Source organism: Ischnura elegans, chromosome 1 (genome assembly GCF_921293095.1).
Source record: "Ischnura elegans chromosome 1, ioIscEleg1.1, whole genome shotgun sequence".
In the NCBI taxonomy this organism is placed as follows: Eukaryota; Metazoa; Arthropoda; class Insecta; order Odonata; family Coenagrionidae; genus Ischnura; species Ischnura elegans.
In genome coordinates this window covers 160476142-160492770 of record NC_060246.1, presented here as the reverse complement: position 1 = coordinate 160492770, position 16629 = coordinate 160476142, and the positions used below count along the sequence as shown (strand labels likewise).

The 16629-nt window shown below is 41.1% G+C and overlaps 1 protein-coding gene across 2 annotated transcripts in view; it reads left to right on the top strand.

Moving 5' to 3' along the window:
* The first annotated feature begins 218 nt into the window (after positions 1–218).
* The window catches only part of LOC124172730, a 136692-nt gene continuing 120281 nt past the window's right edge, over positions 219–16629 (top strand). For both annotated transcript variants that reach the window (XM_046552203.1, XM_046552211.1), the window contains exons 1-2: positions 219–575; positions 2270–3634. In XM_046552203.1, coding sequence (XP_046408159.1) covers positions 2361–3634 — 1274 coding nt within the window. In that variant the 5' untranslated portion in view covers positions 219–575; positions 2270–2360. The remainder of the gene's footprint in view (positions 576–2269; positions 3635–16629) is intronic.

Below are 16629 nucleotides of genomic sequence, written 5' to 3'. Positions count from 1 at the left end.
TTGAGAACTTCAAATGAAGTCAAAATATTTTCCAATATGTTTCCAGCGGACACAACTTCGACAACAAAGATGAGGGCGCGCCCATAGCACGATAATCGAACGCCATCGCTGTTTCCCCCCCTCCCCGTCGTTTAACACGCATTGAGTAAGTGTTTTGTTAGCTGGAATGATGCATCATGGATCTTCGATTCATTGGTTTGGGTTGGAGATTAGTCCGTGAAGGATCTTGGGAGTGTCGGACGGAAACCATATTTTCCTAATACATAGGCTGTTTTATTCTGGAGGGAAAGGTAACGTCGTTCTATGTTTATTGCGATGTTGCCTTTCCAGGGTTGCAGTTGTTTCTATTCTTGTGTATATGTTTGCAGACCATCTTGAGCCTTGTGTTTTAGTTCCTATGTGTTGTGAGTGACCAAATCGAGTAGTTATCGCGCAGGTGTTGAGCAGTTCCCTGGATAGCTGTGTTGATGACATTGATACTTCTGGAAGTGAGTTGGTGTTACATTTAGTGTACAACAAAGTGATATGAGCACTTCTGAACCTTGGAATTCTCGTCGATGATTTACGACATGCAGGTAATATGCTTCGAATATTATATTTGCATTTTGATTAGACATAATTATCCATGATACGGTAGTGAAGGTACGTTCGCAATTGCTGCGATTGAGTGATTACCGTTGCTTGGACGGGTCTACGTTTGTTGACTTCAATTCTACTCACTCAGTGGTTGTGCTGCTTTGCACTGAAAGTAGTATATAGCAGAGTAATGGTTAATTTTCGCTTCTTCAGGGAAAATAAATTTTTATTTTGCTGGTAAAAATTTTTATGAATTCGCATCTGGTTTCTTCCTATCAATTATTTTGATTGTTGCATCGTTTGATGTTTTGCTTGACTCCTTACCTCCTTAGATTTTGGGAACTTTCCCCTTCAGTGGATTTATATTATTATGGTAATTGTTTTTTGGCTACAATGACTTAGTGATGAAGCGTTATTAACGTCTTAAAATAATTTTGCCCTTAGGGATTTTTGGGGGTTGTGTTTTATGTAATTGATTGATTTCATTCATTACCTCTATTCAGTGTTTTGGTCCAGTTACTGAGAGAGCTAATTATACTAATCGAAACTTAAACCTTCATTCCCTGCAATTTTGGCTATAATTTTTAATGTGGAAAGCGTGAAACTACTGAAGTGAATGATGTAGCGGGTTGAGAAACTACCTTTTCACTCATTTATTTTCTGAAGTATTCTTGTTCTTGTGACCGATAATTTTATATGGGTACTGTTAATTAAGTTCCATTGGTTTCTCGATTATTTGTTTAGTCTACTTCGTATTCTGATACCGCTGTATTTTACATTGTACTTTGATTTGATTAATGTCATGTTTAACATCTGGTATACAGAAGAATATTCCATGCGTGACGGGAAAATATGTGATCTTTTTGGAAATTGCCTCGATGACTGCACTGAAAATAGAATCTGCCCTTTATCCTTTCAGACAAAAATATAAATTATATATTCGTTTGGAATTACACCTTTCATAAATAGTGGTAATTGCGTGACAACATAAAATGTTATGGATGTATGAAGTATTGCGAGCATCGTATTTAACTTATCCCCTAAGTATTTGAGCATTGACATGCACTTAATTCGTTCGTTACTGAGCCTTTACCGGGCCTCGTTCGCTGTAAATACTGAAAATAGGTTTTTAGTGAAATTTCTGTAATGCTGTGTTTGCGTTCCCAAGCCTGCCCTCCTTCGTGATCAGTTTTCATCCGTTTTACCAAGAAGAAATTTGCCTTGCTTTAAGGGAACTCCCCAGTCGTAAAGTGACTTGGCAATTCACTTATTTTATAGTTAGCACGTTCTTATCACTTTGGTTAAGATTTGAAAATATTAAGTCATATTTTGTGTTAGAGCTGGTGAATTTTTTATTTCTGTTTTAATTAAATAATTGCCGTTTTGAGGAGTTGGTGTGGGAAATATGGTCATGGAGTGAAAGAACTTTATCACAGTAAAGGGAGAAATTCTTTTAGATCTATAAATTTACAAATCCTATGTTTTATTTAGCGTAGCAACTGTTGAGTTTCCATGCTCAATTTTTTTGCATTAGTTGCCTAGTTATTGGATCATTTCATTGAATTCATTGCCTTCTTTGGCGTTTGCTATTAAAATAATATTAGTATCCATAAACATTATTACATATAGAATGCAGTGGAAGGTGAGGAAGGTTACTTCGCTAGTCTCACTGACTGCTTGTTTTAATTTTCAGAGTAATTTGAGGAGAGTCACGATTGCTGCATCAAATCATTTGCCGCGAGTGATGGTGCTGCCTCTTGTTGTCACCTCCACGCGTGCACGGGATGATGTCCGGGAAGCCTGAGCAACAACCCATTCAGAATGTGGTAGTATACGTGTCAGCCGGTGATAATTTCGCCCACTCCTACTCTGTCGGCCAACAGAATGTGGCTTTCCAACATCCCCAGAACGGGGCATTTCCACCAGCAACCCCCCTGACGTGCAAGAAGCCGGCCCTCAAAGCCGAGTTCGTGAACGGCAGCCCCAACCCTGGAGGCCTATACACTCCACCCTCGGTGCAGCCCAATGGCTATGCGACGGGGCCCACCGCGGGCCTGGCCTACGGTGGGGCCGCCGGGAATCCCGCACTCCTCAAGAGCGTGGGCGCGGGGCAACATATGTGCGGGCACCCCGAGCCCCAGGCGAGCGTGGAGGAGCAGCAACAGCAGATCTGCAGCTACGCATCTCCCGCGCTCGCAACCCACTCGGCCCGCATCTGCGCAGGGCCCGCCTTCATCGATAAGGGCCCCAGGGACGCGGACGTATTGCAAGGAAACTACGTGGCGGCAGTGGCGGTGGAGCGGGGCGCCGGGGACACGGCACCACGGGGCTTTCTCGCGCTCTGTGGCGAGGGCTCGCCCACCACGGGCGGCGGCCCTCGGGCCTCCTCGCGCTGTGACTCTGCCCGCTCCGAAGCCGCCGAGTCGAGCTGTAGCAGTCTGAGTTCGGAGGGTCCGCAAGAGGCGGTGGTGCACCCCATGGTGTGCCGTGGAGGGCCGGTGGCGCTGGCTGCGGGGCAGATCCTGCTGCAGGGAGGGCAGGGCCTGGCACAGCTCGCGCCTCCGGGCGGCCTCCACTTCTCCCCGCAAGGCCAGGAGGCGGTGCAGTCGTACATTGCGTGTCCCGGGGGCGGTGTGGTGCTCGGCAACCAGACGGTGGTTCTCAACGGGCAGCAGGCCCTGGGCGGTACTGGCCACCACGCTACCGGCAACCTGGTGCTCACGATGACGGTGCCGCAGCTGGTGCAGACGGGTGCTCTCGGGTCCAACGCTCCCGTCCTGCAGGCCTTCACCACCGTCGGCTCCCTCGCGTCCACGGCACCCGCCCCAGCGCCACCGCCCACTGTCACTCTGGCCCACGGTGGCGTAAATTCGCAGACCCTGCTCCACCCCACCATCCCCACGCCCCCCGTCGCCGCCTCCGCCCCCGTGGTCGTCAACTCGGCCGCCACGGAATCCGCCTCCACCACCACCGCCACGACCAGCCAGCAGCCCGGAGTGTCTATCCCGCTTGGCTGGAAGAGGCTCCTGTCGGCCAGCGGATCAGTCGTCTACGTGAGGTGAGTTCCCTTAAGGCCCTGTTGTGGATGTGTGGTGTGTTAGAATGTCCAGTGATGTCGAGAGACCTTTGTGAGTAGTCGTCACAGGTCTGAAGTGAGCTTTAGGGATCCATCGGACTCAAATTTCGGTTCCATTGCGGCGCTAACGCTACACGTGTGGTGTTGCTTTGATGATTCCATTTTTACCCTATTATCCTTGATGTTGCATCATTTTAGGCTGTTCGTCTGATGACTTCGTTAGTGTTAGGTTGTGTGTGTTCCGTTGTATTTTGGATTCGGTGCAATTTCAGGATATTTTTCGGAAGGCACAGACCGTTCACTGTGGTTTGTTTTTTGTGCCGTGCCCTTGGAAGATTGTTATGCCTTTTAAGTTGGATGGGTTAATTAAGAATACTTCGCTCTTTCCGCGAAGTATCAGCCTCCACCGTGTGTACCACACTGTGTTGTTCATCCATTCAATCATATTCTTTTGCTCAAGACACCTTTGTGGCGGAGTCAACGCGATCATGTTAAACGGTGGGAAGACTTGTGTGTCAGCCGAGGACATGTTATAAATCGGTCAATACGTTGATTCCAGTGCTAATAATCTCTCATGTAGTCTATAAGATTTCAAGTCAGCTTCATAGAAGGCTACCTCCGTGGAAGGCCAGCTGGAGTACGTATTAGAAGTATTCTTTCACCAGTGAGAAGTTCCGATCTTGCTTGGCTTCGCAGTATTATACATTCGGCATCTCTTGTTTACCGTGGAATGGGTTTGATATGGAATTGGCACTCCCTTGACTACTTTGCTGTGGAGGAAATAAGTGCTGCAGGTATATATTTGATGGACTAGTGTCTTTCCATCTCGAAAATGGAGTCAGTCTTAATTTAGTGTATCCCATCGACGCCTGTCGTGGCACTCGGTGGCCTGTTCCCGTAAGTCAATCGATTCCCACATAACATGCTCATTTTTATTCATTTCATCTTCTTGAGTGTAATTCTTTCCTCTTTGTTCGGAGCACTACTATTGAAGAAAGTGTGCTATCCTCGCGGCCAGAAACGAAGATCAAAGATCAATATTTAATCACTGTAATGCTTTTGTTTTGTGGTGGTTGGTAGAATCGGGGGATAACACACCCTTGATGTCGAGAATTATATTGCCTGTTTTTGTCGACTATCATCCCGTATGGTCCCCAGCACTAGTGGCGGATCTAGGGGGGGGGGGCTAATGGACCCCCCCCCTTTGGACATCTAATTTAGATAGACTGGCAATTTTTGTTCGGACCCGCAATTCTTTTGGGAGTTTACCCCCTATCCTGGATCCGCTACTGGTCCCCAGTATCTGTGATAGATTTTTAAATGGAATACCCTTCATACTTAATGGGCTACCTTTACGATGGCACCTGCGAGGTGCATGTTCTAATTATCATGGTTGCTTGGAACACTAATTTACATTTGTATTTTTACGATTTTTTGTGATAATTCATGATTATCAATGAGCACTATCATTAATTCATGGACTTTACAGTTATAATGATCGCTAGCGATGTGCATATGACCGACAATTTTTATTTTTTTATAATATGTTTCTAACTTCTCTAATCGGGAATCATTCAACTGGTATAATAAATGATTATAGCACGCTTGGGACTCGAAGGCCGGACGAACGGGTTGGTATGCTACCCCTGGTATACCCTATATTTGTTTAAAGCACTCATGTCTTATATATCACTCTTTGCGAGAAGCTAATTTAGTTTCTATGCCTTACTTCCGTTTTTAGTGCGATTACTTGCTGTATCGACGCATGTAGGTTGTGGAATATGTTTTTTCACCTTGTATCCGCACTTTTGAATGGAAGTAATGAATGAAAAAAATAGTTAATTGCCGTCATTACATACTTTTTCCAAGGCCGTCGTAGTTGCGACTTGTATTTGAATGATCGAAACATTTATCTCTTCTCTCGATGTGTTTGTCTTCCACTCCCTTGAGGAAGCATATAAACTTATCACCATATCGTTTATCATACAGTTATTAAAATTGTTTCACCTATGAATTTACAAAAGAGAGAGTTTTTAGACCTTACCTTTTGGAAGTTCAATGTATATCAATGAAGCTGACTGCCAATTTTCCACTATAAAGTTAGATACGCAGAATCGGAAAGAAAACCATTTATGTAATAATGTTTCGTGAAGATGATAGAAAATGATACCTGCTGATGTTACTAAATGCGTTGAAAACAGTGTTGTGGTATCAATTTATGTGGAAATAATCGCTCGGTGGTATTATTATGAGTTGAGTATTGGCTGAATCGACAATTTTCTTCCATTAAAATTATTCCTAGCTGAAATTGCAGGCATTGATGCAATAGCTACATGCGAGGATGTTATTCCGCTTTAACGAGTCCATTTAACTATGACATGGGTGGAAACATGGCCCTTTTACACCTTTATTTTTTCTAGCACTTTTACACTAACTAGTGCTCTCTAGCACTTTTGCACTTTTTTTTACACTAACTAGTGCTCTGAGAGGGAGTATTTTAATCATTACCTTCTCCCTTCTCACAAGGATCATCATCAATCATGTTTCAATTGAGCATGACTTGTGTCAACCGGTAAAGATCTCCTTTGCAATAAATAATGTTACCCAGATGTCAATCAATAAGAAAATATATTTAAAGTTGACAATTTAAATCTTTAAAAATATCGTTATATATGTTATAACCAAGGGTTTCGATCATAGTTCCCATGTTTGCGAACATATATACTTTCAGTGCTGTAATTGTAATTTGTATTTTCCATTCACAAATTTGAAGTATTTCCCTGCAATTAGTTTTGCGAGTTAATTGTAGGGTTAGGGAATGGCAGGTGGCGAGCGATAAGCGAAGAAAAGGCTTGAATTTCCTTCCCGAGCTGCTTGCATTGTGTTTTTCATTGGTACCGCCCATTTTGTCACTCGAACAACCTAGCGATTGAACTCGGTTTGAATTCCCTTGTACATAATATCATGGTAAACCACTTCCCCTATCTGCTTATTTCCAGCTATTAAAATCGCACGTACATAAGGTTACAGAAGTTTACTCTCGTCCCATTTCAACTATGAATGATCATTATTGCTCCGAATTAGATGGTACTTTCGAAGAATACCATCGAATACTTTATTTTTGCGTGCATGCAAGTATATTGGTTAAACGCCAACTGTGCGTAATTTAAATTATTTCTTTCCCACAATTTTTGTGACTCTAAAGTTTCTGCTCTAACATGCGTCTTTTCTGTATCAGGTTGACCTCTACTATGTTACGCAATATATAGCGTGGCTATTACGACTTAAGAAAACATTTTATGGTGTCATGTATGCAGAATAGTAATTTGTCGTTAGTTGAGGTTTCTTTATCGAGGCTTGCTAAGATCTCAGTGCATACCGAAATGCTTTGTTCGCTGTAATTCGCCCTAATTGATGTAGGCACGCGCGTATCTGGCCGATGATGCAAATCAGATTTTAACTATCTCAATTTACAATTTTGGTTGAACGGTAAGGTACTCCAACCGGACGAATTAATGTGGATGTAAATTCATGCACATATTTTCAGTGCCCTATCTTGTTGTTTTTCCCTCGCCACTTCGTTCTGTCATACTGAGAAAGCCATGGGCTAATCAACGGTGGGTTTCTATGAAATCTCCAGCAAGTGCACCGAAGCGCGACTATTCCTCAGAGTAGGGTTCATCCGCTTTGGCCTTTGGCCCCTAGCGACCTCAGACGAAATAAAAGCAGAACGATCCAGGTGGCTGCGCAGTCCATGAACGCTGTGACCAGCATTGAAGACCTCTTAACGTAAGGCTGTCATGTAAAAGCTGGCGAATTAATACTTATGAATAGATTTGGTTATGATGTACTTATAATTCTTCTTCTTTAGTGTTAAATATGATGTAAATTTTATTTCCAATTGAAATAAAAAAGTGTGCAATAAGCCTTTTAGTCGCGTACGCGGGAGCCGATGTCGATATTGTAAAGATTTACTCTGAGGTTGTGGTGGACTCATCCAATTATTTTTGATGAAATCTTCTCGGGAAATCAGCCGGGTGATGATGGCCATTGCTGCCAACGTTTCGATGGCCTTCTCTGCCATCGTCTTCAGGGCGAATGAAGACGATGGCAGAGAAGGCCATCGAAACGTTGGCAGCAATGGCCATCATCACCCGGCTGATTTCCCGAGAAGATTTCATCAACAGCATTCGCCGGGAAAGAACCAAATCCTTCTTCATCCAATTATGATAACTCCCGAAACGAGCAATCCCGATTAAGACGTCGAATGTGCTCTCGTCTGCTTTGGTGCAAACGTGTATGCAGACGTTCAATGAGGTGCAGTCGCTTGCTCGCGTGGCCTCGCAATCCCTCAATGCCCAGGGGTGTTGAGTACAATTCCGTGATTTTTTATACGGGTAGCTTTTGTTTATCGATCCCGAGTTGAGGTGGCGCTTGATATTTTTTCTTCGACACTTTTTTCTTTTATTTAAGCCTTGGTTTAGCTTTAAATGTTAACGTGTAAAGAATGGCCAATTTCGTTTGGCTTTAGAAATAGGTATATTGCAAGAGGCACGATCATTTGAAATTGGTAATAAATTTTCAGTTGCTCACTGCTTCGCTAATCACGAACAGTTGCTTATTATTAGGCAATCTCTTAAATCCAACATTTGTGTCAAAAAATCCACCCAGATGAGCGACCCTTAGTTTGGTAGTTGAGTACATTGGCCCTATTGCCAGGGAGGCCGACGTGAGATCAATGTGTCGCAGTTTCTTATTAGTCGCTAGACCTTTCGTTTGCGATGACACTAGCCCCCTGACTAATAACCATTCACTTCGGTTAGATATTGAATCGTAATCCTGACTATTTTGTACTTTTATTCGTGAATATTTTTTAATTTTTAATGTTTTAAAGCCACAGTGTAGATTTTACCGTCTGGGCTGCTATAGTTAATGGAGATGAGGATAATTGGGAAAAATTGGGGGATTTGAAATGTGATAGGGAATCTAGTCCGTTAAATTAAGGATCTTTTTTTTATTTAAAATTGCCAGATACCCAAGGAGGCGCATTTAAGAGCGTTGGCGTGTGTGTATAGCTTTCTCTTTAGGATAGCACCGTCAGTGGTTCTGCGTTATGCAAGGTCGTACACAACCTGTGGAACGACCGCTGCTGGGACTCGAGCCACGAGTGAAGGATATTGAGATATCGATTTATCTACGGTTTACTGTCTGCCATTTCCGACGTTGGTTATTTATTAACTCGGCTATCGGCCGTGATCCATCTTTAATTTCATCATTGGCGCGGTAGTTAACTACAACCTTTTGTTCCACCTATGTTGGTGGTCAAATGTTATTTACCAGTCTGCAAACTCAGATTTGTATTACTACTTAATCATTATCTTGCTGATGGTTGCGAAATGTATCTTTTCATTTTGTTCATTCTCTTAATTGATGGGAATTGGATATACTTTGAGATTCTCTTGGGAAGAAGGATGTTCTAAGTGCCAACGCTCTCCTCCCGTTCGAAGGGGTCCATTGAAATTCTTGTTCCGCCAAATGCACTTCTAGCTTTACTTCAAGGGCGGAGATACCTATGGCGAGGAACCAGAGTTAATTCAAAAGTGTCATTGGTGTTACACTATGCCCTTTTAAGCTTCTTGCTCGGAATGAATTATTAAAATTTGTCATTAGAACTAATATAGGTAGAATGAAGTCAACTGATTTTAGACTGACTTGGTGGAAAGATGATACACTCCTGGTGAAGCAAAAGCCAGTACTGTTCCACTAACTTTTATTTGCTATCCTGGTAGTAAAAGTTTCTGGAATATTACTGGGTTTTGCTTCACCATGAATAATATAGGTAGGTCTGATTCCTAATGTATCTTTTTTCATTCCATTTATTCTTCACCGTATTGCGGGGAACATATCTTTGATCAAGGAAACTGTATTCGGTAAGCTTTAAGCAACTGGTAACGTTTTCAAAATCCTGAGATCCTGGGTTCTTCGCGAATACAATTACAGGGAGTAACAACGGTTATTTTTCAGCCGTTGGGTAGTTTTTTTGTCTGAAATCTTTGGTATGACAGTATATCTGGAGTCGCTTGGGTGTGTGGCTGTTGAACCTTCGTGTTGAGGTGCCCCTAATTCGTTCTCTTAAGGCTCCGCGCACGCGCCTTTATTATACCTATCGTTCTCGTGTCGATTGACCCTCAAGAAGGCTATGACATTTAAGGCGTTATGCTTGCCATAGACTTACACAAAATGTGCAGCTTCTTCTCAACGATATTTCCTTGTAAATGTATTCCTCTATTGAGTTGCATTCACCTGCAATTTCGCAAGTGCACCTACGGTCATGCATCGAGAATGCTTGAAGTGAAACCCAACTCACCGCCTCGAAGGACATTTAACTCCTCTGCCAAAGACTGCTTAAAATTCCGACCTAATCTCTCCGAGTCCGATTTTTAATCTCACTAACAAGCATGGCTAATTCTTGACTTATCAGTGATGCCAACTATTGAAAGAAATATGAGGAATATGTGCATAAATCTTAATGAGTATCTATCGCGAGCCGTATTTAGCCGCTATTTCAATTTAATTCAGTTCAGAATAAGTTAATATGGCATCCAACTTATTATATGTTATGTTATGAGATATGCACATGTTCATCGGCACACGACATTATGTTCATATTATAAATCAATGTAGCGCTTCTTGTCAGGGAAATTCATGGTTTTTAATTTTTGGCATATGCGAATAGGCCCTTTCTTCATTAGGAATGAAATACGAGGAGGTATCCAGGAGATTACTGCCTGAATATTATTGAGGGTGTCAGCTATGTACTCTTGAAATCATCGGAATCCTGGAAACATCTTTGAATTTTTAAAACAAGGAAATATTTCGTAAAATATCCTTGAATTTCTGGTCGAAATCGGACATCTTTACTGTTATCATCAATTGAACTACCTATTTATTCCTGATATTTACTCGATGGGGAACCTAACCCGAGTACTGAAATTCTTTTTAGACCTCTTTAATGTCCAATATAAAACTTGCCTTTCTTTGTAGTATTGTGTTATTGCTTTGGTTAGCCACCTTTTCCCCTATATGGAATAATTACTGTGAATATAATTATTTTCCTTTGTTTGATAAAATTATTAGTATTATTTTACGAATATAGCCAGGGTGATGCTTTGGATTTTGATCGGAATTAACATTTGATGGACGCGAATGTTGGTATTCGCAGTTAGGCTGCTTTCTTTCACAACCACTCAAAGATTTTGCCTTAACGGTTGGCCGTTGTTAGTGAAATATTTGGCGGATAATCTCAATGCCTTGTGTTTTTCGTTCGCTATCTCGTCTAATTACGATTTGTATTTCATTTCCTGTTTTTCCGTGTCTTTTAATTGGAGTGACGCATTTTCACGATGCAAAAGTTTCCTCAATAGCCGACATTTCCAAGCGCTTTCTTTGTAGGTCGGCGAGAGCGCTTAAAAACGTTCTTCCCTTTTATCCTCTGAAGCATACGGTTACCAAATACGCTGTTTTAGGTGTTGATTCGCGATGCATGTGAGCCGTTTTGTGGTGTAGGCAAAGTAATTATGCGCACTCTCTATTCTTAATAGCCTCACGGGATCTGCATTACCTAGAGCTTTGATGGGAGGCACATAAATCAAATAACAATTTCCTCTCCGACTTTGCAATACGTAAAGGTGTCCGCTCATACGTCAATTAATGTTTTGCAAGACCCTAATGAACTGTCTGCTGTTTACGATGGTCGATTAAAAACGAAATATCTAACTATATTGCTATCTATCTGGATTCTTTTTATTCCCAGGAAGCATAATTAGTGTCATTTATTAAGGCAAAAATTACTGTGAAAATATTTGAAATTCGTAGCTCATTAACTGTTTAATCTATCCATCTAAATGTATATTTCTCATGCTTTCACTTATGACATTTTGATCGTATGATTTTTACTCATTTTTCAAATTAAAGATGCCGGTCGTGTAATTTTAACGTAATGTGTGTTGAATATTGCCCTATTTTTAACTTTTAATTGTCTTTAAATAATCCTATATCATGTCGGTTTTTAAAACACTGCCTAAACCTATCTAATATCCATTTAAATTATTTTTGCGGCTGATAATTTTTCCTGTTTTCATATATAGGTTCGTGCCATTTAATTTCCTTCGAGAATTTACTAATTGGCTTTAGTTCCTATTCGTTTCGCGATAAGAGAAAAATGCCAATGAATCATGTTGGGGAAAAAATCATCTAATCACCAGAAAACGCTCCTCTTGGCTTGGTTATTTTCACTTGAAGCTCCAGGACGGATGAATTCACACGATCATATACGAATGTGTATGTAATTAAAACCCAGTATGTCGTTACTGGAACGTGTTGGATTATCTATGTACAAGACCATAGAATGAGAAGGTTTCCGTCTGCTTTCACTCTCGCGTTGGAATTATTGTGCTCATGAGGTTGTAATTGAAATTGAGAATTTGACCAGGTGTCGTTGGCTTGAGAAGCTCTATCATTCTGACTGTGTTGGACATAACTTAACTAAGTACTTAATCATCCTTGACCTTGCCAAGGTTTCCCCTTTCTTAATCTATCCGTTTGAAGTCTTAAGTAACGGTGCCGATTATATTGGATGCGTGCCGTCATGCATTCAGTGCATTAATATGACCTCCGGCTGTCGGAGATCGCTGAGGGAATTATGTCCGCCGTGTGAACGTCATTGCGTGTTTGGACTGACTATTTAACTTAATTGTGAATAGCCTTTTAAAAGCAGCAGAGATAAAGGTCAATGATAAAATAACTGGCAAATAGTTTTCCATTTACTCATCGAAAATCTGAGTTATCGACGTTCAAGGCTCGTAGCACCCTACTTTTAGGGATCATTATTTCTATGGTCAACCAAAAATATCGTGTTATAGTCATCGCATTATATTTTGCTTTTAATAATTTGTGGATGAACGCGATTTATTTTCATTGTATCATTCTTTATGTATATTATTAATTTTAAGTCACGAATTCAGCGGTTGCAATCAGGCCCGTGTTCGACCCCTTCTTAGGGCCATGGACAGAGGGCGCCAGCACTATTTAATAAGAATGTAAACAAATTTTATACAGGTTTATACAATTTTTTCATAGGAGAGTAGTCCTCCCCCTGAATAGTGTAGCGCCCTCTGGTCACGGCCCTAAGAAGGGGTCGAACACGGGCCTTATTGCAACCGCTGAATTCGTTACTTAAAAAATTGTATAAACCTGTAGGTATATGTTATGAAAAAATTGTATAAACCTGTATAAAATTTGTCTACATTCTTATGCAATTGTATGAGAATGTATACAAATTTTATACAGGTTTATACAATTTTTTCATAGGGGCTGGGAGATCTGTGGGTAATTATAAATAGCTTTATTTACTCAAGACGGTGTTAATGATGATGCTAACTGAGACATCATTGAAATCAAGTTAAATGCTCAAGGTTAGTATTCTGACTGAAATTTGTGAGTTTCGGAACTGGAGGGCGGCAAAGATGTCCAGGTTGGAAGGTGCACCGGGATACGGCGCGGCGGCCCAGCAACGTGAGAGTCCTTTCAGATGTTCCACAAAGTACTGGCATGCTCCTCCCAGATAATCGAAAAGTACCCACTTTTCTCTCGGAAAAACAGCTGTCATCGAAGTATGATTGTTGCGTCGTATCAATTTAGGTGGTAAAGGGCATCAGTTTTGAAACAAATCCGATTTCATCGTGGCCCTGTGACCTGTTTTCCGCTAGGGTTTGAGTGATATGCTTGAGCTATCATTTCTGCAAACGCGTACATCCAACACGAATAACAACTCCGTCTCTATTTTGGCGAACTTTTTCTTGTTATCTCTGAGCCTTTTCTCGACCTCTGTGATTACACGAATCGCATGAATTTCCTCAAAAAATGTCCTAATTTCTTGATACTTAGTATCCTTTTGAGCTTTTTGAACGAATATTCTCTTCGTATTTTACTTATCGTGCTTATGGAAAATAGTTATTTTACCTCTGTCTACGTGCTTATGCGTTTGTTATATACTATGCGCAATGTGAAATGAGTTTACAGTGTTGATTTTTTAAGCCTATTTACTGGAGGGAAATATTTTGTATTCTCAAAGTAAAGCTATTGCATTCTTTCAGATTTCGACTTGCGTTTGGGTGAGGAGGACATTATTCATGAAAAAGTGAGCTCATTCCTGCGTTTGTTCTTTCATGGGTATGTTCCGTACCTGATGGTACCCGTAGTTACAGTTCAAATTGCTTCTCTCCGGTCTTGAAATACTTAGAGGTGCCGCTGTCCCTAAATTCTTCTGGAGCAGTACTCATCGATCATCCCCTAAATAATTAATCGCCTCGGACGTAATTAGTAGATATTTAATTTTCCTTCGCATCATGAACTTATTTGCACTCCTTATTGAAGTCATAATGATTTCCTCTGTTTAATGTCACATCCCTTATTTCGTGTATTTGGTCGTCTGCTTTCAAACTAAAATTTCCGGATTCGTTGTTATGGAGCGTTAATTTTCCGAAAAAAAAAATGGCGGAACGTCTCCTCGTTTGTTTGTACTGTGTAGAGCAGGCGTTATTTTCTCTTCGCATATTTTTTTCATTTCCACGCAGGCACTCTGGAATGCGCAGGTGTCTGCTTAACTAATTATTAATTGAAGTAAGTACAAATGGCCCTTTAAGTCTTCCTTTCGGGCAATGATGTTTTCTGTTCCGGGAAATCCGTTCGTTATAACTTACAAAGCTGGCGCGAGCGAAGCACCTTGACCCTAACCATTACGTCGGTGAATTTGGTGGTTTGAAGCGCGAGGGGTTGCGGTTCGCATTGTTAGCGTGGATCACGTGACGTGTCCCTTTTCGCCAAGTAACGTGCGGTTTACTCGTTATTCTCCATCATAACTGCTGTAATTATGTTTCTTCAGATATCAGGTATTTATCTTATTAAACTTGGACCTGGATTTTTAGGTGGTTGGTTATTTTTAAATATTTCTGAGCTCGTATGATGAAACAATTTCGAATGGCTAGGGTATGTGTATGAAGTAAAGAAATATCGCTGTAAAACCATGGATCGGACGAACTTCTGAGGTGCAACGAAGTGAAAAATGTAAGAGCGTCAGAGGGATGTTCGAATAGAGAGGTGCACTACTTCACTATCACATAGCACATGTGGAGTCCTCCCAAAATTGATGCCCAAATCCCCCTTTTTTTAACATGTCGGGTGCAGATATCGTCTCAGACTCGGCCGAGGAGCTGTTAAGAAGCCTTCGACTAACTCTCTCTTCTCTCGCGAAAGCTCCCTTTGCGTATCCTTGGGAGGAAGCGTAAGTAGATCATCCTTCTTCAGTTCATCGACCAGGAAACCTATTCCCTCCGGTTTAATCACTCTCAGTTCGTTAACTTGTTGGGTTCTTGTCTTTGGTGCTGCTGGATAATGTAAACCCTCAATCTGCTCTCATGGAGCATTGTTGGAGAAGGCACTACTTGTTTTTGCCAACTTTCTTGTCGCCTCCTCGAAACACTTGTTTGGTCTGGACTTCATTCCGGTCCTTTAGTCGCCAAGGGTTAGCTACGCCTAACATTAACTGAGGAGATATTACAACTATATTAGTGAAATTCGCTAATTTATTTGCTAACTGGAGTTACTGACCGTTAATATTAACCAGAATGAAGTTGGATTGGCGAAGGATAGCATTTTTCTCTAAATTTGTTGGTCCGGTGCCTGCCTCACGAAGTCTCTTTGGAAACTGCGACATATCACCTTTCAATGGCAAATGGTGCTGGTACTTTATTTTTCTAATTTTTTTCATTTCGTTGTGCGTTGTTTAATTCTTGCTTTTTTTCCTGCCGAACCAATTTCGGTAAGGTATAACCAATTTCGGTCGGAAAGAGACATTTTGAATAACTTTATGTTTCTTATCTCTTATAATTCTGTAGAAGTTACACATAAACAGAATTAGAAAATTGGCACATTGGCTTCCACGCATAAGTTTTTTCAACTTTGCATTTTTATAAAAAGTCGCTGGAAGAGAGTAGGCCTTGCATAATCCCTCGGTGTGCTCGCAGTTTGTCTTTCTTTTTCCCACTGTTTCCGCTTTTATATTTACCGGTGCATAGTGCCTTCTTCCTGATTCTGGATGGCAATCTTCAGGAAAAAAATAATTGTATGCGAATTTCGAATTTTCGGAATAGTGAGTAAATTATCTGAACCGTCAAGCTCCAAACCAAAATAACGTTCGACAGCGTGGCTTACAACTATGAGCCGATGAACGGGAAAGAAGGCTGCAGATGACATATCGTGTTCTTACTACGAAAACGCTGACATTTGCAAAACAATTTTCTTGCTCTCGGAGAAAGTTTTCCCATCTAGCATCGACAGTTGATGAACGCATTCTACTTTTGGGCCGTTTGGGATAACCTGAGAAGTTGTCGCTATTTTTGTACCATTATGTATGTCATCGTGTCTTTCTCTCCTATTGTTCCACTGAATACATCGACTGAATACTACTAATGCAACTAGTAATATCCGTCACTGACGTGTATGGATTGAGCACACTAAGGCCCATCGATTAGTAAAACAATCTTCTGTAATCTCCTTTTCAGGTGTGAATGGTATCCCCCTTGTGTGTTAGTATTATTGCGACATTTGCATCGTGGTGTGAAAATCATGATCACATTGTATTGTTATGAGGGATCGATTATAAGGCTATGTTGCTTGTAATGTTTCAACTCGATATTTTTGTTTTACTTCCGAGACTGAATTTCATGCTCTTAGTCGTAAAAATATATATTTTAAGGCTTAAAAAATGGTTATATAATGCAAATTTTCATGGATTCTTTGAATATTTTAATTTTTCTGTGTGTTTTGAAGGAAATCTTGCAGAAGTAAAGTAGCCAATTATCGGTAAACCTTTCGGCTTTTTTCCCTCATGGTGTTAATTGGAAAATTCATCGTAGAGG